General features: G+C 39.3%; 1 protein-coding gene across 3 annotated transcripts in view; it reads right to left on the bottom strand.

The window, feature by feature from the left end:
* LOC107091489 (cytosolic 5'-nucleotidase 1A-like) overlaps positions 1 to 14018 on the bottom strand; it is a 41170-nt gene extending 27152 nt beyond the window's left edge. The window contains exons 1-3 of one of the 3 annotated variants that reach the window (XM_015385438.1): positions 13812 to 14018; positions 13412 to 13610; positions 4492 to 4536 (exon numbers count right to left, since the gene is read on the bottom strand). In XM_015385438.1, the coding sequence (XP_015240924.1) occupies positions 4492 to 4536; positions 13412 to 13567 (201 nt within the window). In that variant the 5' untranslated portion in view covers positions 13568 to 13610; positions 13812 to 14018. Of the gene's footprint in view, positions 1 to 4491; positions 4537 to 13411 lie in introns of all 3 variants that reach the window. The other 2 variants (XM_015385439.1, XM_015385440.1) reach the window with 2 other exon arrangements.
* Between the last annotated feature and the right edge of the window lie 6915 nt (positions 14019 to 20933).

The raw sequence follows: 20933 nt of genomic DNA, 5'->3' as shown, positions 1-20933 counted from the left end.
TTCAATCATCTCGTACTATGCTAACGCCACCGCCACCAAGCTGCAATGACTTGCCGCGAATAAATACCACAGAATCTGTCGATTCATCTTGTAGTGGTGTGTCAAATGCAACGTAGATTCCCATCCAATTAGATTGAATTTGGTATTGATGACGTGAAAAATAATAACGGTAACTCCATTGAAATGATTCAAAACTAAAGTAACGAGCCAATTTTTAAAAATGTAAGGAGTTCCAGTTATGAGAAAGTACAGATATTTGTGTAAAAATGTAAGGAGTAGAAGTAAAAAGTCACCATAAAAATAAGTAGTAAAATAAAGTAAAAATATCAGAGAAATCTACTTGAGTACAGTAACGAAGTATTTGTACTTCGTTACTTCCCATCTCTGCATGGTACCCATTTGAATACATGTTTGGTTTCACATGTTATTCACATATGTGCTTCATTGTGTGATACACTTGTGAATCACACATTACTTTCCCATATGGTAAATGGGTTGCAAATTAATGGAATGGACTTGTAAGTGCACAGAGTCCATAGCAGCCTCCTTTCTAAAAGCCAGCTATGCACCTAAATAGATACAACTATTGTTTCCTTACAGCTTAATCTTTGGTGGGGATATTTTGGGGTCACACATATGAAGAAAATGAGAAATTAAAAGTGTGACTGATGCAGGTGGCATAATGCTACATGCCTAATTATTCAATCCAGCTCATCTACAACAGCAACCGACCCAATAAAAGCCACATTTAAATCCCTTGGACAGCTTTCCTCATATTACCTGATGTATATGTTCTGTGGTTTGGAGGGTGAGGGGGACATTCCTGCCAGGGCAGCAGGCATTAGTGCCCACAGCGGGCAGCTGCACACTGGCTGGCTGTGATGAGTTTGCCTTTGGCTTACAGTGTGTGAAAATACTGTCACAAGCTCACGTACGAACTGGGACATCAGAGGAAAGGTCTTTATCCTTATTTTTCATTTGAAAAGAATACGTGAGTTGGAAATTTACACAAGGTACAAAAATGTTTAAAATCCACTTTAGGGAAAAAATGTATTATAAAGAAGGTTCTGTTAAAAAAAATTCAAGCAGAAAATGCAAACTAAAGTTTTCAAACGAGGATATCATGTATTAAAAATACTGTATAAATCTATTAATAGAAATCTACTGGTCTGTTGGTTTCAGGTGCAAATCAACAGACTGTCACACAGAGCTACAAACTGGCGTCCTGTACGGTATCTGGGATAGTGTCAGAGGTGTGGCAGACATTGTGGCCAGAGTTTCTGACATTAGAAACCAAACAGGAAATACGCATAGTGCAGAGTGGATGTAGAATTGACCAATAAGAGGCCTCCTTCCTCTCCTCCTGCTACGCTATCTGCAGCACTGTCTGCGGTCACCAACAACTTTGGGGAGTGTCTGCGGAAACGGGGGGTAGCATATCTGCGTTAACTGCGACACACGCAGACAACATGGTTTTTGAGCATAAACCTGGCTTGACCTGTTAGCACACACAGACATCATCTGTTTAGGACCAGTCTAAGAAAAATATAAACATAACTAGTTGTTCAAATACGATCCCGTTTATGATCCATATATATCACCATATGTGTCATATTCTCCAAATTCTTTCCATTTCACTCCCCAGTAGTTTGATAGATCACCGTACTTAACAGTGACCTCATGCTTTGCAGGAGTGACCTGCTGCTGAGACATGTCCAATATCAGGGGTGCACCTTGATGAGGCCGATCAGATTTCACAGGATTTAAGGGCAACGGTCCCTAGCTCCGCCCCTATACAGAATAGCTGTGAACATACAAACAAGGATTTACACACAGCTGTAAATGTAATCATAACATAATCTTCAAGGCAGCTAATCAGAGGTTTTATTAATGAATATTATTTAAAGGGGAAAGAGGAAAAATGCATGCTAAGCTTTTGTTGGTCCATAACATAATAAGAGTGAAACACATAGCTGAGAGTGGATCAATGAGCGCAGCTCAAAGCTAAATAACAACAGTCCTATTTTTTTTTTAAGTTTGGATGCTGATTTTGTTTTATTACAATGCCTTAAGCTTAAAAGAAATACAGCTCAGAAAAGCAACTGGGGCTTATTTTAGCTTGAAAAGCAGCAGTTTCATTATTTTTAATAAACTTTTATGTTTTTTTAGGTTTATAAATGTTAAATTTTGTTATATTCACTGATTCTAAAAAAAATACTTGTTTCACAAATGTTTTGTGGCCATTAAAATACTTCAGTGTTATTCTAGGGGTCAAACAGCTGAGTAAAAGCATTTGGCACAATTGGAGAGATTTGGAGACGCTGGTGACACCAAAAGTTCAAAGCCCCACAGCTCTGGAACTGTTGTAGCTAGAGGTCTGAAATTTTCTGCATTTGTGAGTGACATGATGTAGAACTAATGTAATAAAATGAGACATGCCTATCCTCAAGCATGGCTTTATTACTGCTGTCATTTTTGAGAATAAAAAAACAACAATTTTGAGTCATGTTTTTATCGATGCAGCTTGGGCTGTGTTCTACTCACCCAAATTTCTTTCAAATGATGTATGACACATATAATTTGGGCTGACATTTCCTCATTATTCATTCATTACTTGCTCTTCCATTTGAGAATGCAAATAGGTGGGGATTATTTCAAAATGAGGTGGATGTTGAGAGGTTAAGCTTTTTCAAAGGCAGCACCACATATGAACAGGAGAGGGGCTGGCATGGGGTGTGTCCACACTTCGGTGGGAAGGAGGTCTGATCTTGACCCTTGGGGTTGATTGCAGCTTGGCTGGGGTTTTTAGCTCTCCCAGAACTATCTGGCCTGGGGTTCTGCTCTGTTGCACATTTTTATCTCTGGCGTGTGCCTGCAGTCAGGTGGATTGGCNTGTGCCTGCAGTCAGGTGGATTGGCTGCCATCAATCTGTCTATGGTGCCCAGGCTTGGTCTTCTCTTGGCTTAGGGTGGTGGGCTGCCTGGCAACCATGAGTAAGAGAGGGCCTTATGAATGTGAGGGCACAGAAAGGCCGGGGGTTGGCTCCCTGCTCTGATGTTTGGGGATGGATGTGGGGTTTGTTGGGAAGCCCTGGGGAGGTTATAGTTGGCATCGTCCCTCCAAGGGGTGGGTGGCTTAGGGATTTAGGCAGGGTAGTAGGGACATTGGCCAACTGTGGCTCCAGCAGGAAGGACCTTTGATTGGGGACATGGTGGGTGTGTTTTGGTGGGATCAGGTGAATGATAATGGAGGATGGGTCTGGGGTGGAGCCTGGAGCTGAACCTGGGCTGTACTTGGACTCTACCCCCTAAGGTGGTGCCATAGTGTCTTCGTTGGGTGTGGCCGTACCTATATCTGCCCTTCCTGTGTCCCTGAAGTTGAGGGTTGCTATGGATACTTGCGGCTCTAGTCACCTCTAAGTCGTCCTTGGGCTCTGGACCCCCAACATAATTTGAAGCTGCTCACACTTTGGTATTGAGCATATTCTCCTTATGAAGGAGTCCTGTAAATCCATGATACACATGCATATGTATCACAGGCATTTTATTCCAAGTGTCCACAGATACACACTAACACTACATGCATCATCACAGGTTTTCCTTAATATATGCATGTACTGACTGCACGTCTGTGGGATATTTGCTCTTCTTATGACTAGTCTATTGTAATTTTCCTTTGTTTTGTCCTCTGTGCTCTTTCTCTTTCATTTTCATCTAGACCCTGCTGTTTATTCTCTGTTGTGTTTTTTGTTTTTCTTGTCTTGTTTCTATTCTTTTTTCTTTCTCCCTCTCTTTTACTCTACCTCTTTTCTCTCTCTCCTCTTAAATCTTATCCTATTTCCTTTCCCACCTCCTTTGCATACGATTGTATACCCTGAGCCATTTTTAATAAAGTTTCATACATAATTACCAACCCAATCATCATGGCAGCAACCATAATGGTCTACTTGTGAAAGCAAATCATGTGGGCAATTATCTAACTCCAGGACATAAATTTTCCAGAGCCACGTTGGCAAAACAGAAAATAAATTACATTTTATCATAATTTAAATTTATAGGCAACTAATCACAGTTTTTATTAATGGATATCAGTTTAAAGAGGTTGGATACAAATGCATGCAAAGCTTTTGTTTACCGTTATCATTCAGGGTTTTTTTTCTAACAGGCATATGCTGTTTTCCTGTACCTGTGCTCCCTGGGTGTCATTTTGACTCGTGTCCACCCATAATGATGCGCAGATACACACATTAAGGGTCACAGCTGTTGGGTCATTAGCTCAGTTCCATCCAGAGCAGGGTGAATCAGCACAACACACATGTTTATGGATCGGGGTCAGGCGGCTGGTTAGTAGCGTGGGTTTGTTTGTGATCATGCAGGAGCAACATCAGCAGGAAAGGTTAAACATGTAGGGTGAGAAAGTCAGGACCGATGGTCACTCAGATGGAGAAAAAACAGACGCGTTCAGCCTTACGTGACGATGGGACATACTTACAAAGAACACGCCTCCCTCCACCTTCCGGGCCCGTCTTCCTGTCACCTTAGCAGAATAACAGTTTGTTTTTATTCAACAGACTGAAGATGAATCAGTTATTATTGTTTTTATAATGAGATTTCTTTTATTGTGCAGAGCTTTTTTTTATATAAGACTTTGATTTTCAGAGTATTTCAGAATGAGGAACATGAAGGTAACACTATACAGGTTGGAGCTATACAAGTCAAAGCTCTATGTTTGTGGGGGACACTGTGATCTATGACAGATTTGCAGCTGTATGAAACGTTTTGGTGCAGTTTATCCATTAGAGTCAGTTTACTCTATGAATAACATGTCACACAGTCTGGGGGGTGATCCACAGGGCCAGCGTCCAGCTCATTGCTGTGATTTGATACTGGAAGTGTTAACTGCCTGCCCTCTCTCCCACAGCAGCTCTCCTATCCGGCGGGAACACGTCAGTCGGGTGATTCTGCTTCTCTGGAAATCCATGTAATTTCAAAGCTTGGTGTATTTTGGGGCAAAAAAACAACAATGTGTTTTTTTTTTTTTAAGTTGAAGCCAAGCCTCTGCTCTACGTATAAATCCTTTCAGAGCTTTAACTTAACAGTGCTGCTGGCATCCATGTATAATGAATCAATAACTTGTGTTTTTTCTTTCTTTTCTTTTTTTCTTTTTTTTTATAAATCAAAGCTCTGCAGACAGAGGAAAAGGGGTTTCCAGGAGAATAAAATGGAAAAATAGAGGTGGGGGTGTGAGCAGAAAGTAGCTGGGTGAGTGCAGACTGCGGTTATTTATAGATAAGGTAAAGGCCAGTAATGATGCAGTCTGTCCAAGTCTTGGCAGACATGGTAACACAGGAGTGTGACTGTACGCACTGCCTCTAGCAGCAATGTTGTTCTGAAATATGACCCATGTTGTTCTTTAAAAACAAGCCTTGTTAAGCATGGAATGATTGAAATCCTACAGATGTGTTATTACTGTACGCAAGTGCTGGACCACTGATAAATATTGCATCTAACCTGGGACATCTGGCACGGTGATCTGCTTTGGATGTGTTTTATTCATAGCCCACAGTAACATGACTCTGTTCCCAAAATGAAAGCTGTTATCATGAAGGAAAATTACTGAATCCTCCAAGACAAAAAGCAGAGGTCCTGCTTCCGGTGATAAGAGTTCTCATGGTACATTTTAAAGTAAAAAAAAAACAAAATGCACAGAGGAAATAATAAAAAACTCCTAAGCTAACACTGTTACAGCTAACTTAGAAATCCATCTATATTATAATATGTAAAGAGAGTAAAAAAATGTTGGCTATACTTCTAAATGCAATTATTATAATTTTCTGTGCACATAAATTATAGCTGCATATTGGGGAAGCCTAACATTACGACCTTCTGTTCCATGTGTAATGGTGTCTTTGCATCCAAAACAGTGACCCATCGATGTATGGACACTACTAGCCGTCACACCAATATTTTAGGGCCAAATATGCCTAGCTACTGCATATTTGAAACAAAAATCTAATTTGTAGATACATAATTTAATTTTCAACACTTCAAAGTCATATTGGGATCCGCCCAAAATATTTTTGCTTGGTGGCAAAGGTTTGGGGGCATTACCAATGTGTGACAGCAAGACATTTTTCTGACAGCTTGCCTTCTTTTAATAGGGCAAGCTGGAACGAGTGTTCCCAGGCATCAAGTCGTTCGTCTTTACTGTGCAAATCCTGAATGGCTTTATGACCGTGCAGTCCAATACCCAACAAACTTTGATGCAATTCAATCAGAATCAGCGTGGAACTTTTTCAGAGGATTCAGCTACAGATTCTCATGAGTGGATAAGTTGAAGTAAGTCCCCAGCTTCATCATTTAGCCTTGGCTGGCTAAGTGGACCCTTTGGCAGATTCACCACTTAGACTTTTTTTCGACTACGTTTGATGGTTTGCTGGCCTGACACTGTATTTTTCTAGTCGTTACATCTTGGATCTTGTCAATCTTTGTCAAAATATTACACTTGCCAGTTAATCCAGTTAATGTGAATATATTTACTTTATTATGTTGTGCCTGTATAATGTCTACAGAACAATCTAAGCCTTTAAATTAGTAATATCCCTGACCCTGATACTGTATGAATATTTAATCTGCCACTGAAAGCAGGAATCTTGAGAACGGCCTCCAGCAGCACAAAAGTTGTGGACCTGTAACTATATTAAAGCTACAGTATATGGTGATGAAGATTCTCAGTCATCCAGCTTATAGCCATTCCGTAAAAATTCAAAAAATATCCACTGGACTTGGTTTCCAAGATTTGAAGACGTTTCGCCACCTCTCCAGGAAGCTTTCTCAATTCAAATGTCTGGATCCGCAGTGAGTTTGAGTCTTATATAGACAAAGCCTTGTATCGCTTGTTTTTGCATGTTTCCAAGCGATACAAGGCTTTGTCTTTATAAGACTCAAAGTCACTGCGGATCCAGACATTTGAATTGAGAAAGCTTCCTGGAGAGGTGGCGAAACATCTTCAAATCTTAGAAAACCAAGTCCAGTGGATATTTTTTGAATTTTTATGGAATATATTAAAGCTACTGATGTATTTTCATTGCTTTTGTAGATCAGTTATATTTTTGCAATTAACAGCAACGTTGCCCCATCAATTGTCATCTATGAATTCAAAAGCAGTTTGAAACATTCTGCTCAGTAAAAGCTGCAGTTACTCTTGCAGAGACACCGAACTCCTGCTAACTAGCAGCTAGCTTTTGAGGACAAATAAAATAAATCAACTTTCCTTTAATTAATGCTTACATTAACAAATAAATGAATAATGTAAACATTATTATTAACTTTTCATTTGGAAATGTAACTAAATAAATGAAATTTGTTTGAAAAAACAACAAAATTATAGGATTGCTTTACAGCTAACAACTATTTATCTCTGAAGCAGCGTAAAATGACCTTTAAATAATCGTACTTTGCTCTAAAAGACCTCCAGGGTTACGTGTGGAGTACCACAGGGATCAGTGCTAGGACCAATTCTCTTTACTATGTATAGTAGGTGCTCCCAAATGGGAATTATTAGATGGCATTGGATAATTTCCGCTCTTATGCTGATGATACCCAGATAAACCTGTCTATTAATCCAGATGAAACTAACCCTTTTCAATATAGACAATACAGAAGTTATAGTCTTTGGACCAGTCTTTAGAAAATAAACTGATTAGTCAGTCACTTCATTTGGATGGGATTAAACTGATCTCAGAAAATAAAGTAAAAAATCTAGGTGATATTTTTGATCAGGATCTGTCATTTAAATCCCATTTTAAAAAGGTTTCTTAAATTTCTTTCTTTTATCTCTGGAATATTGCAAAAATTTGAAATATCCTGTCCAGGGGTGATGCTGAGAAACTAGTCCATTCGTTTGTTATTTCAAGGCTGGACTATTGTAATTCTTTACTATCAGGAAGTCCACAGACCGTAGTTAAAAGCCTTCAGCTGATCCAAAATGCTGCAGCCAGAGTTCTGATGAAAATGAAAAAGAGAGATTCATATCTCTCCTATCCTGGTTTCTCCTCATTGGCTTCCTGTTAAATCCAGAATAGAATTTAAAATCCTCCTTCTCACATATAAAGCCTTAAATGGCCTAGCTCCATCTTATATCAGAGATCTGATTGTTCCTTATGTTCCTAACACTTTGCTCTCAATCTGCAGGTTTACTAGTGGTTCCTAGAATTTCTAAAAGTAGAATGGGAGGCAGATCTTTTAGTTATCAGGCTCTTCTCCTGTGGAACCAACTACCAGTTTAAGTCCGTGAGGCAGACACCCTGTCTACTTTTAAGGCCAGGCTTAAAACTTTCCGTTTTTTATTAAACATACAATTAAAAACAGAGTGATGTTTCTTCTTGGCCCTACTGTGGCTCTATCTTTCTTATACCTCATGCAAAATAGTAAGGCTATCCTGAGCTATTTTCTGTATTTGTGCTGCTATATGTTTGGGCTGGTGGATCACATAGGGACCACTTTCCTCATTCTGCAACATATTCTCATTATCAGTTCGTATGAAATCGTACAAAAAGTTATGCACACTATTTCGTACGTTTTGGGCGTTTTTCCTCAAAAAAACAGATCAGTGCGCATGCGCTGGCAGACAGACAAAAAAGCAGATCCGCGGACGGACGTAAAACTGGGAAAAACAGTGCAATAATTACTTCTTCATGTCTCTAACTACGTTGCTTGCTGTTTTATATCTTAAGGTTAGCTGTAGGTTCAGGGTTAGGGCTAATTGTATTTTAAATTCTATGTTCTTGAATGGTGCGTAAGATGCGCATGCGCATACGACGAAAAAAACGTCCAAAACGTACGAAATTACGGTGCATAACTTTTTGTACGATTCATACGAACTCATAATGAGAATACACTGCATTCTGCTTCATTATGTGTTTATTCTCCCATCCTGCAGAGTTTTTTTTTTAAGTTCCGCTCATTATTTTATATTCTCTCTGCTTTTTTCTCATGATAGTAGTTTCATCTGGTGTGTTCCTGTTTGGCTGTGACTCCAACCTGGATTGAAATATCAGCTGTGCTGCTGCCATCGACATCTCTGTTTATAGATGTTGGAGATTGGACCGTTTCCAGTGTCATCCTGTTTCTTTTACTGTGACTAGCAGAATTGGCTTGGAGCTTGTCTGTCTGGCTGTGTGTTTCCTGAACCGGCCACCCGTGGAGCTAGTTAACAGTTACCTTTTGTACATCTGATTCTTTTTGTATCTCTGCTTCTGTCTCCTTGCACCCCGGTCGGCCTCAGCAGATGGCCGCTTCACACTGAGCCTGGTTCTGATGGAGGTTTCTTCCTGTTAAAAGGGAGTTTTTCTCTCCACTGTTGCTATATGCATGCTTGTTGTGAGGGATTGTTCAAGACTTAACGACAAAATGCAGGCAAAAGTAGTCCCCGCAATCTCAGTCAGGAAGAGCAGGTCTTGCAAGTCAACGACTTAATGCAATCAACTAGTTTTCTTAACGAGTCTGACAGTACTGTCTATGTAAAGTGCCATGAGATGACATGTGTTGTGAATTGGCGCTATATAAAGAAACTGAATTGATTGGGATGAATTAAAGTTAGAAAACTACTAATGAAGATTTTTCATTAACAAAATTAAGGCTTTGGGTGCTTTCAGTCAGTGGTTTGTTAAAATTACTAAACTGTAGTCATAGGAGTTTATTGGAAAGACTGTGATAACATATTTTGGTTATCATCTCTAAATATACCAGCATATTTACAGAAATAGCTTATTTGCTGACATACATTTTTCATAGTGGTCTATAAGTATCTATAAAAGATACCTAACTATAAATGAAGCTGAAAGGAAACTTTTCAATTCAGTTAAAACCTAAAGTGTTTTGACAAGAATGTCTGTTAGATGTTGTTATTTATAAACCAGTAATAACTATCTTACCACTGTGTAACTGTGATATTTTTCTTCCTTAATAATTTCTTAGACTATTTCCCCTGTTAGTCTGATGCTAACACATACAACGCCATTAAAGGGCAAAAATACAGTATATCTGAGCTGCTGAGCATTTAGAGTGATGTAATACAATAATAGTTTGGGTGATATTTAAAGCCCAAAGATCAGATTTTTTTTCAAATCTGAAGATGAAAAATACACCACTAGACACCGAGCAGAGATTACGAAGTGTTTAGCTACTTTTAGCATCATAAGATTTAGAAGTTTGTCATCTACACTCACTTTTCTGCTTCTGTGTATGATCTGCTTCATATTAAAAAAAAAACTACAAAAGAAGCTGCAATAGATCCTTTTCAAAGCCACTGAGAAATTCAATTTAAAACACATTATTAATCCCAAAGGGAAATTAAATGATATGATACGAATCTTATGATATTAAATGAGAACACTTCCAAAGTGTTACAGTACGTCATTTTCATACTGAACTGATGTCTTAAAAAAGCCGAAAAAAGATCTCAAACCTTAACTGTGAGAGTTTGTTTCAGACTCAGGCTAACTTGTAGGAAACTTCCCTGAAAGCTAACTGAATTTAGACGAAGTTAAAACACCTGTTTATCACTGCCCATGAGAAAACTGGGTGATAACTATAAAGTTTACCATTTAAGCCGGGCGTATGGTAATGATTTTTTTTTTTGCCCTTTTCAGGCCTATTTTACAGTCGTGCGAGAATTTATTCGATCGGGCCGAGTTTCAGCCTGATCGTGCATCATGTAGTGTACAAGAGGTAACGAGGGGCGATCAGCCTCTCATGACCACCTCCAGATCAGGAATCGTACGGTCGGGAGAAAATCAAACATGTTTGAAATGCAGTCGGCCCTCGTGAGGTGTTTGTGAACAAATACAGCCGATGTGTGTTTTTCCATTTAGATTGTTAATATTATTGTAATGTAAACAATTTTATGGTTCAAATTTTTCATGTTTTACCATGCTTTTAAGCTCCTTAGTAGACCACAAGGGGGAAAAAAAAGAAAAAATGTAACTAAATAAATAGATAAACAAACATTAATGGACAGCGCTATACATTCTATATGTTTTTACTCATTTTGTCTCTTTCTAACAACGTCATTTCTCCCACATCGCCAATAACTTGTACATCACATCATGTGGCAGATTATGAAAATTAGGCAATGACGTCATTCAGCGGCTTCTAGCGACTCATAGCAAAGCCAATAGCAACTTTCTTTACTGACGAGTTGGCAACACTGGTAACGAGGGGTGATCAGCCTGTCACGACCACCTCCCGATCAGGAATTTTGAGGTCGGGTGAAAATGAGATTTTCAGTCGACCGTCGTGGGCAAATCGCTCAGTGCGAAAACAAGGATTCTTGTTCTTCTTCTTCCTCTCAGATATAAACATAGAAGCATGACGGGGGTGCGAGTGAAATGGAGTTCTTTCTGTAAAATTGACAGACCGTAGTAGGCATGGCGTTGTCGCCTTTTCTTCTAGGGCTTTCAGCTGAAAATTGCAAAAATTACCAAGGCAGCGCGTTTCACTCTAGTGAGCTTCATATTCCTGTTCTACTGGTTTGGCTTCCGGATAGATGAGTCCCCCAGGTTTTTAAGACGTACAGTGTGAGCAGGTAGATCGCATCAAAGCGTCGTGCTGAACATGCATCGTTAGCTGTGAACTCACACTGTACGACGAAACCCTGTGGTAGCTGCTTGTAACGATTGAAAAAAATCGCACAATATTTAGTTTGGAGCTAAATATTTTTTCAACAAACTACATACTTATTTTGCAAATTAAATATTTAGCTCCAAACTAAATATTTATTTAACAAAGTAAGATTTTTAAAAATGAATAAATGACATAGTGAAAAAATGAATTGGAAAAAAATTAACCCTTTATTTTTCTCTTAAAACACGCTAAATAACCATAAATATTGTTCCTAATTCTTGACGGTTTAACTTTACAAACGGCACCCCATATATGTGTTTTTACTATTTTGGGTCAAAAAAAGTGTAACATGTAGCTGTTCATTCAAACTGATGACTGTCACTGTAAACTAGATAAAAGTATAGATTTGTGTAACCCATTCTTTTTGGATTTTGAAACGACAAGTTTGATTCAACTTGAAATAAATACATGTACAAAGGACTTAAAACAAAGTTTTTGATTGCGATTTGCACGCAATCAAAGCAAGTCCAAGTCCCAGACCATGAGAGAGCGCCATTTTCGTTGTCTCTACATCCTGGGTGGATTTCATCCATAATTATCGCAAGTAGCAAAGCAGTTGCATATAATCAATGTAATAGCTGGCTAGTTAACTAGTTGATATTAGCTAGCTGATGTCTGAGAAGTTTTACGCATTTACTGATAACGTTATGACAATGAATCTCTAAAGTTGGCTAGCCAAAAAGCCCTCGCTCGTTCAACCGGGCTACATCCAGAGCTAAACAAACATTGCTTGAAGGTACAGTGTGGAGTTTTGTTCGGGTTAAATCCTGGATACCCGGCCGCCACTGGCAGCCGGAGCCTCCAGTGTTACGTTATAAAGAGCGGGAGGGCTGTTGTGGTGAGCTTGTTAGCGACAGATGCTAACTGCTACTGCTTACCGAGGTTAGTTAGCATCAATTTACACCAGCTGGATTTACACCATTTACAGTAAGGCTATATTAACACTTAATAAATACATTTAAAGTAATCTGTTGGCCAGGTGTTTTTTTCTGTTTTTTAATAGAGTTTGTAAGATGGGAAATGGAAATTATTTTTGAGTCAATTGAAATGTAAAAAATTAAGTACATTAGGTTCAATTTCAATATATTAGTTTAGTTCATCAACTGAAATGTTCAGAAACAGGGTACCTGAACAGGGAAAAGATTTAAAGTTGGGTCAAGTACAGTATTATTTTTCACATCAATAAGTGATTAACAAGGGATTAAATTCAGATTCTGTGAAGTCAAATATTTAAGATGTGATATCAGAACATAATCTTTTTAATTTGAGAATGGTTATACTTTTTCCAGAGTAAATTAATTACATTCTGTAGGTTAATGATCTTGTCTAGAAATCTGATTGAAACCATAAAGTGGTTTAAATCACTTTATGTGATTAAGGTTTAGAAACCCCGGTTCAGTCAGTACGACTGGAATGACAGGTCATGTGTTAATGTAAATCTTTTGCTGTGCCCGTCTGAAATTCCAATGGGAGCAAGTTTGTAACACAGTATGAGGCCATCACTAAAGTCGGTGGATTCAGTGATACACAGTGTTCCTGACCTCCATGGATTCCTGGAATGAGACATTTAACAGCTACGCTTTAAGATGGACGAGGGAGACAAGTACGTCTGTCTCAGAGAGGGAGTCAGGCCAGATGAGGAGCACAGAGGCATGTTTGACTTTCTAAACATATAGATGTCAGACTAAAATACAGTATGATCTATGGTGATAGTTTGTGACACTTACCGGCTTTGGTTTGGCAGTTCGGTCCAGCTGGTTTGGGTCAAACACCTCTTTCTCCTCCCAGGATCCTCTGGTGTCTCCGTTGGATGAAGGGGAAACTTTGAGCTCTTTAACCTGTCCACTCATCACCTGTATGGGGTCCAGACTCATCTTCACCATAGAGAGTCCCTCTGCCTGTGCTTCCAGAGTTGCAACTCAAACTCTATTTTGGAAAAGGACACTGTGTTCCTCTCAGATGAAAAAAAGAAGACAAACAGGAAGAAGGTGCAACTAAATAAACAAACTGTCCCTCTTCTGTCTTTCACATTTGTTAGGATCAAGAGTGCTTGTATATATGATACGGCTTGCACCTGCCCTCAAATCACACAGAAAGTACGGAAAGCAGAAGAGTTCACTCTTCTACCTTGTGCTCTGTACCCAGTATGCAGTTTTTTTCCCCCCCAAAGAGGATTACTGCTCTCAGCATCCAATCCAGAGGACATAAAAGACTCCCTCTGCTTCACAGTTATTGTCTCTCCCTCTGTCCCTCCTGTATCACTGTTTGACTGCATGCACGTCTGCAGTCGCACATTCTGCCTGTCCTCGGTTAAAGTGTTTCAGGCTGTGCAACGGTCCATCTGCTGCCACCTCTCTGCCTCTCTTTTCGCCCCCTCTCAGTGTCCCCCCCCCCCAACCCATTCACTTCAACCCCTTCCCATCTTGTATCTCTCTGTCCCATTCAATCACTCTCTCTCTGCTCCCTAGTTTGATTTGCTCCCCCTGCCACTGACCAATTGGAGTCCTGCTTCCTTATTCAGTCTGACCCCGCCTCCACTGTCCTGGTGTTGATGGTGCAGTTTAGCAAAGAGACTCATGGGAAGTTCATGCGCAATATAAAAATAGCCATGAGGATGATCGAGAGGAATATAAATTGTTTACTTTCACTATTTGAACACCTTGTGGGTTTTATTTTTCAGTGTATATCCAACTCTCTCTTTATTTCAGACTGTATGGCTTTAGGGAGGTTTTTACCTTAATCATATAAATATGCATGAATGTGAGCAGTTTCTGTCAATTTTACATAAGCTGATCATGTGGGGTTACTAACTTTGTCATTAAAAGTGGAATGTTTAAATCTATTGACTATATTTAACTTATCTACAGTAATAAACAGTATAATTTTATCATTAATAGGTTCACATAAACTTAATGGTCTGTGTATTAGAAGCAGCTTTTCAATTGCAAGTTACAATTATTCAGATGTGACCGCTCAGGTTCCCATGAAGTGGAAGCCACACTGCTTCTCTCAGACACCATATTCCACTGGGAGCATCTTCATAGCGGACTGACTCTGCGTAATTGGACTAACATCGCATCAGGATTGTTTCATAACACTACAGTATTGTAGGTTTTAAATAGAGCAAAAAAAAACAAAAAAACAGTAGGGTTTGTCAGTGGGCTTGTTCATAGTTTGCATTAACGAGATTTTTAGGCTCAGCCAACAAATCCCCTGTGTCTGTTTTTCAATTCAACAGTTTATTTTTATAGCGCCAATTCACAACACATGTCATCTCAACGCACTTTCAGTTCACCACATCAGACAGTCAAATTGATTCCAAGTTTTCTATTTAAGAAAAAACAATTATTCCATTGACTCATAGACTTGAAGGCAATTCCTCACACTAAGCATGCTTGTAGCGACAGTGGAGAAGAAACACTCCCTTTTAACAGGAAAGGCAGAATCAGGCTAAGTGTGATTGGCCATCTGCCGAGGCCAACTGGGGTTCAAGGAGACAGAAGAACTGTAAAAGATGAGCTCTGAGCCAGCTCCCATGTCAGAGAATGATTAGAGCACACCCAGCCAGTCACAGTCAGAGAAACAGGACTACATTGAAAAACAGGCCGATCTCCAACATCTATATGGAGTTGTTGCCGATCTTTTGGGCGACAAGTATTTCTTTCGTAGATGATAAGACCTACAGGTCTTCTTCTTCTCATAGCATCTAATGTGGCGTTTTGCATTGAGGATGAGGAAAACCTACTCAAAGGTACAGTTCTTGACCGGAATAGGAGAGCTTTCTTTGTCCAGGTCAGACAGGAGTTCCTTACCTGTTTCCAATGACTCTGTCAGTCTCGTCCTTGTCCGACCTTTAAGTCAGTCTGACTGGTAAGGTTTGCAAGTTACAACAACCAGGGTTCTTCTGGGGTTTTGAAACTCAAGATGTACCAGATAAATTGGGGATAAGTTTTCCATTGCCATCAACAGGCTAATGGCAATTGTGGGGTTACCCCTAAAAATTGCGAGACCCTTTTAAATGGGCCAATCTTAATGTCAGAAAGCCTGGTTCTTTGCTAAACCAATTTTGATTTGTGTTTGGGATCATTATCCTGTTGGGACCATCCTAGTTTTAACCTTCTGACTCAAAATGGAAGGTAAATGGTTTTGATTTTGGATCACTACTGTAGGTTGAGAGGGATTTATGCACTTGAGATCACTGTTTGGTGGTATTGGTCTTTTACTATTTTAGAAATATTTCCAATTAATTTTTAACAATATTGCTTGTATATTTGTAAAATGCATTGATTAAAAACCAAGCAAAAGCATGGCCAATAATCTATTTTGTATTTAGTCTGTTACCCCTCTCTGCCCCCCTTTAAATTGTCCTATAAGAAAGAAAGCTGTGGTTGTCTTGGGCCGACCAGGAAGGAGTATTGAAAGTAGATAGTGTTTTTCAGCTCTACTGCTTCATATTTAGGTATTTAGAAAAACGTGAACCGCCCAGGCTGCTCAGTTGTGCAGTGGGTAGCAGTGCTGCCCTACAGCAAGAGGGCTCCAGGTTCAATTCCCAGCCTGCGGTATTACTGCATGGAGTTTGCATGTTCTCCCTGAGCATGTTTGGGTTCTCTCCAGTAACCCTGGCTTCCTTCCACAGTCCAAAAACATGACAGTTAGGTTAATTGGCATCTCTACATTTTCCTTAGCTGTCTGTGTAAATGGTGTTTGTCTCTGTGTTGCACTGCGATGGACTGGCGACCTGTCCAGGGTGTAGCAAGCCTCTCGCTCGTAGACAGCTGGACATTGGCACCACAGCGACCCCAGCCAGGATAAAGCATGACGACAATAGATGGATGGATGAGTCGTTCCGATAAGTTTGAGAATCACATTTGATCATGTTTCACATTTTATTGTGTTCTGCAGTCTGGGACTCTGGTTTGGTCTTTCCTTAGTCCCGGTGTACTCTGGTCTTGGGCTAAACATGGTTTGGTTTTGTTGTCCCTACAACAAAATGGACACCTGTAGATTTGACTGGAATTTGCACCTGCCCGCATAAACTTTTTGAATGTTTGCTGGGGAAAAAAATCTACTAGGTAAACAAAGATTGTGGTGTTTGACAGCTGTAATATAACACGGATATCTGGATGAGTCAATGTTCTGCTCCTCTAATGGTGAAACCCCCCTGCCATAAAGGTGTTGGAATAATGGTGAACAAGAGCTACGTCCAAATTCTGCCACCCCCATTAAAATCAACACCTGGTTTAAACTTGAACACAGATGGATTTTTGCACAAGAATTTAAAAAAGATGGAAAAGGTCTGTGTCTGCTGAGTGGCGAGAATGTTCTGGTTTCAATTCCCAGCCTGGGTCTTTCTGCATTGAGGTTTGCATGTTCTCACTGAGCATCTGTCACTCTCTGGGTACTCCAGCTTCCTCCCACAGTCCAAAAACATAGCATGTTAAGTCTTGTCTAAATTCCCCTTAGGTGTGAGTGGTTGTTTGTCTCTGTGTTGCCCTGCGATAGACTGGTAACCTGTCCAGGGTGTAACCCTCCTCTCGCCCGTAGACAGCTGGGGATAGGCACCAGCACCTGTCATAACCGTGCTTGGAAAAGTGTGATGGAAAATGGATGGACAAGGTTTCTGGAATCTTTCAAACTTCCACTTTGCAAAAATCCATGGTCCATCCTCAAAAAATTATAATTTTCCACTGTGGAAAGAGGTAAAACGAGCCAAAAGACATTTGGTGACTTTAAGAGTGGTGTGGATTATCTGTATCATTCACCCTGTGTGGTTTTGGGTTAAAAAAAATCCACAGACTCAAACTTAAGCCATTGACTGTTCATTAGGTGTTGTAATGCTTCTCAATGTCTATCAAAAATCAAAAATAAAATAAATAACTTAAAGGCCACAATGACTGTGGCAATTATAAATGTTTATCCGAACCAATAAAAATAACCTTAAAGGCAAAACTTGGTTAAAACTGAGAAAAACGTGAATGCAGGGTGACTTTTGCTGAGAACAAGAGAGAGTAAGGGAGGGGATAAATCAGCAATTGGGAATAAATTAGCCTAAAGGTAGCTGATAATGGATGTACTCTTCATCAAAAAAGGTTGTACTAAAAGCCATTAGTGTCTTTACCCATGCATGCTGAATACTGCGACAGATGTGTGGGTTTGTCTCAGTGGTTTGCACTCATGTTTAATACAAAATTGACTTGGCATTTTCTCAGTAATTTGGTGAGGCTTTTTTAAATTGGTGACTTCAATCTCTTATCTGTTTTATATAAAGGGTAAGATCAGTTGTAGCTTGTTCCAGTCTTAATATGCAAAGAAATTATGTGGGACCTTTGACAATTGTAATTTTGTCCTTTAGAATTAAAAGTCCCACTGGACTGTGAATGGTGCCCTTTAATATAAAATAACTATTCATGCTATCGTGAAGGTAACTAATACATCGTGGCACCATGTTTTTAAAGGGATCCAGGATTATTTGTGGCAATAGATTTTTTTTGGAAATATACATTTTTGATGTAAAATACTGTAAACTTTTTAGTTTTTATAAATGCACAAAAACATTGTCACACGGACATAACCATGTTGATTATGCTGCAAAGAATTTAGAGTAAATGACATATGCTAGGGTATGCTAGCATTGCTCCCTCCTGGGAAAAATAACAATAACTCATGTCAAACCTTTTCAATTTGAACCTGAACATGTTGAAATTGCTGAAAAGGAAGAACTAAGAAGAGGTAGTGAAGATGAGGATGAACCATATAAAAGAAGACGACCGGGTTGACTGAATAAGCTAGCGTATGTGCGGCTGTTGATAGGAGATGCTAATCGGAATGGAGGGCTATGCTACTAATGCCATTTCTCAATTCACAAAAACGCGAATACGGAGTCGTCTTCTTGCCAAGTATGTTCTTAAGAAGAAGACAGGAAAGTGTGGACTCTGAGAAAACGGGAGCACACAACATAAATATTGGTCAATTAGAACAGAAGTGTACTGATGATGTCACCACACGCCGCTCGTCTGGAGCTGCATTTCACCTCCTGTTATTAATAGTCTCTAGATAATAATACATTCTTACTTTTTTCATGTATTGGGGGGATAATAATTGACACATTCAGATAAACACAAATCAAATAAAAATTTTGCCAAATAAAACAAAAAACTTGCCACCAGAGCCAGTGGTCCTTCACACACATCTATATATCAAAAATATGTAAAATTCCTAAAATTTGCATTTATATTGACCTAATAAGAAAGAATTTTAATTAAACCTAATTGAATAGAAATTTCACTTCATGCAGCTCTCTTAATATATTTGAATCCCTTGACCTGTTTTTTATTTCATGCTTTTCTGTTCCCCCATGAAAACACTCTGGCCCCCTCCTAGCCCCCTGGTACATTTTGTCTAGAACCGCCACTGGCATTGATGACTGAAATATATCTTCTGCCTCCATTTGTTCTGTTTACTACAGCTTGTTGAAATAATTTCAATGTGTGTTTAAAGACATTTCAATTAGTGGAAAAAAATTGCAGGGGGGGAATATAAAAAAAAAAAAAAACTCTAATCAACCAAAACTTTCGTGACCAACCAATGCGGTACCTCCGTGGACCCCTAGGGGATACGGACGACCTGTTGAAGACCTCTTATTTGGGGCATCGATGCAACCTGTTGATGGTAAACATGGAGAAGGAATTGTAAAAATTGTAAATAAAAAAAACTGAATTGTATAAAAGAAGCAATAAAAGAATTATGCTTGGTACAATGAGTGTCCAAGCTGGTTTGACGTTTCTCAAATTGTCTTACAGAAGAACTACTGACATCTGCAGCCTCAGGAAGGAGTGGGTAAAGAAAGACAGAGAAGAGAGGATGCAATTTGTGTTCTTGAGAAAAAGCCTTGGAAAATGAGCTTGAAGAACTGATAAAAAGGAAATAAATGTTGGCGATGTTGTGTGTCTGCCTTTCATCCACTGTGTAACAAATATTTTTAGTCAAGTTTCTTTTCATTTGTAGTGTTGTATCTTTCATCATCTTCAGGTTCTTTAGTATATATTGAGTTTTTAAGAGTTTTATTTGAATTGTCATAGGTAGGATACTCAATGGTAATAACAATGTTTTAAAAGCATTCATGCAACCAAAGTAAGCTACTGGCATAGAAATGTGTAAAGATGTCTTTAATATTACGTTTTTACAGAAGCTCTGTATTCAGCCTGAGAGAGCTGGAGCTATTTTGCAAAGACTAACAGGCTGGTAGAAACCCCCAAAATGGTGAAGGTGTCATTACAGCAGAATCACAGCTCAAGGTGCGTTTTGTACTTTTCACATAGTTGCTTGTAAAATACCTTAAACATCTATGTTAAGAAAGAAAAATCAACATTAAACAGAGGGGGTGGACTCAGGTTCCAGCTTTTAAAAACCTGCAATGCAGCAATTGAGTTAATCCATTCCTGTTATCATCGCAGCACCAGCCCCTTAAGAAGAGTGGAGGACCTTGTCTATTCAGCCAGGCCAACAATCCCCTTTAACGACCAACCTGTAAGACTCTTAGACGAGTATGAGGCATTGCCGGCTAACAAAAGAAGCCAAACCATCCCCATCCCAAAGGGGTGGACCCCTTAGTCTGTTTCAATGTGCATGTTTTCAAAACAAAAACAAGGCTTTGTTAGGCTAGAGTAAGCTTATCTCTCAAACAAAAGCTTAATAAAAATAAAGTTCATCACTGAATGATTTTGCAGGGCATTTTATTTTCTACTCTTCCATAAAAAGATGTAACATTAGATCTTTAAGTATGTTTAATTTAACAGTAGAATCAGTTTTCGGTTTATGTTACTGCATGAGTCTGATTGTTGGTACCTGGAGATGATGCTTCTGTCTTGAAATCTGAATTATGGTTTTATATGGATGAAGGCTATTAAGCAGCAGTGGAGACTGTTTTACAGACAGCAGCTGATTAGTTTTGTTCTTTGTTCAGTTTTTGTTTTTCTCTGTTATCTTACCTTCTTATATGAACATCAGACTGCAATGAGGGAACTCTGACCTTAACAGGTCTTTTATCAACCTGCAGGGAGTTGGGTGGGAGTGAGCACGCAGTGCCACCCTGTGGCCGCTGTTCAGGCTGCACCCTTTTGCTCCATTCTGCTTGTGAGCTTTAGTGGCGTTTGGTTTTTCCACTAAGCTGAAAAAGCCTGGTGCAGCGAGGCTCAGAATAGATTTTATTGATCTGTGATGGAGAGCTAGGGAATGTGCAATGGAAAGAGA

This window comes from Cyprinodon variegatus, unplaced genomic scaffold (assembly GCF_000732505.1).
Source record: "Cyprinodon variegatus isolate N-32 unplaced genomic scaffold, C_variegatus-1.0 Scaffold339, whole genome shotgun sequence".
Classification (NCBI taxonomy): domain Eukaryota; kingdom Metazoa; phylum Chordata; class Actinopteri; order Cyprinodontiformes; family Cyprinodontidae; genus Cyprinodon; species Cyprinodon variegatus.
This window is presented reverse-complemented; position numbering and strand designations above follow the sequence as displayed.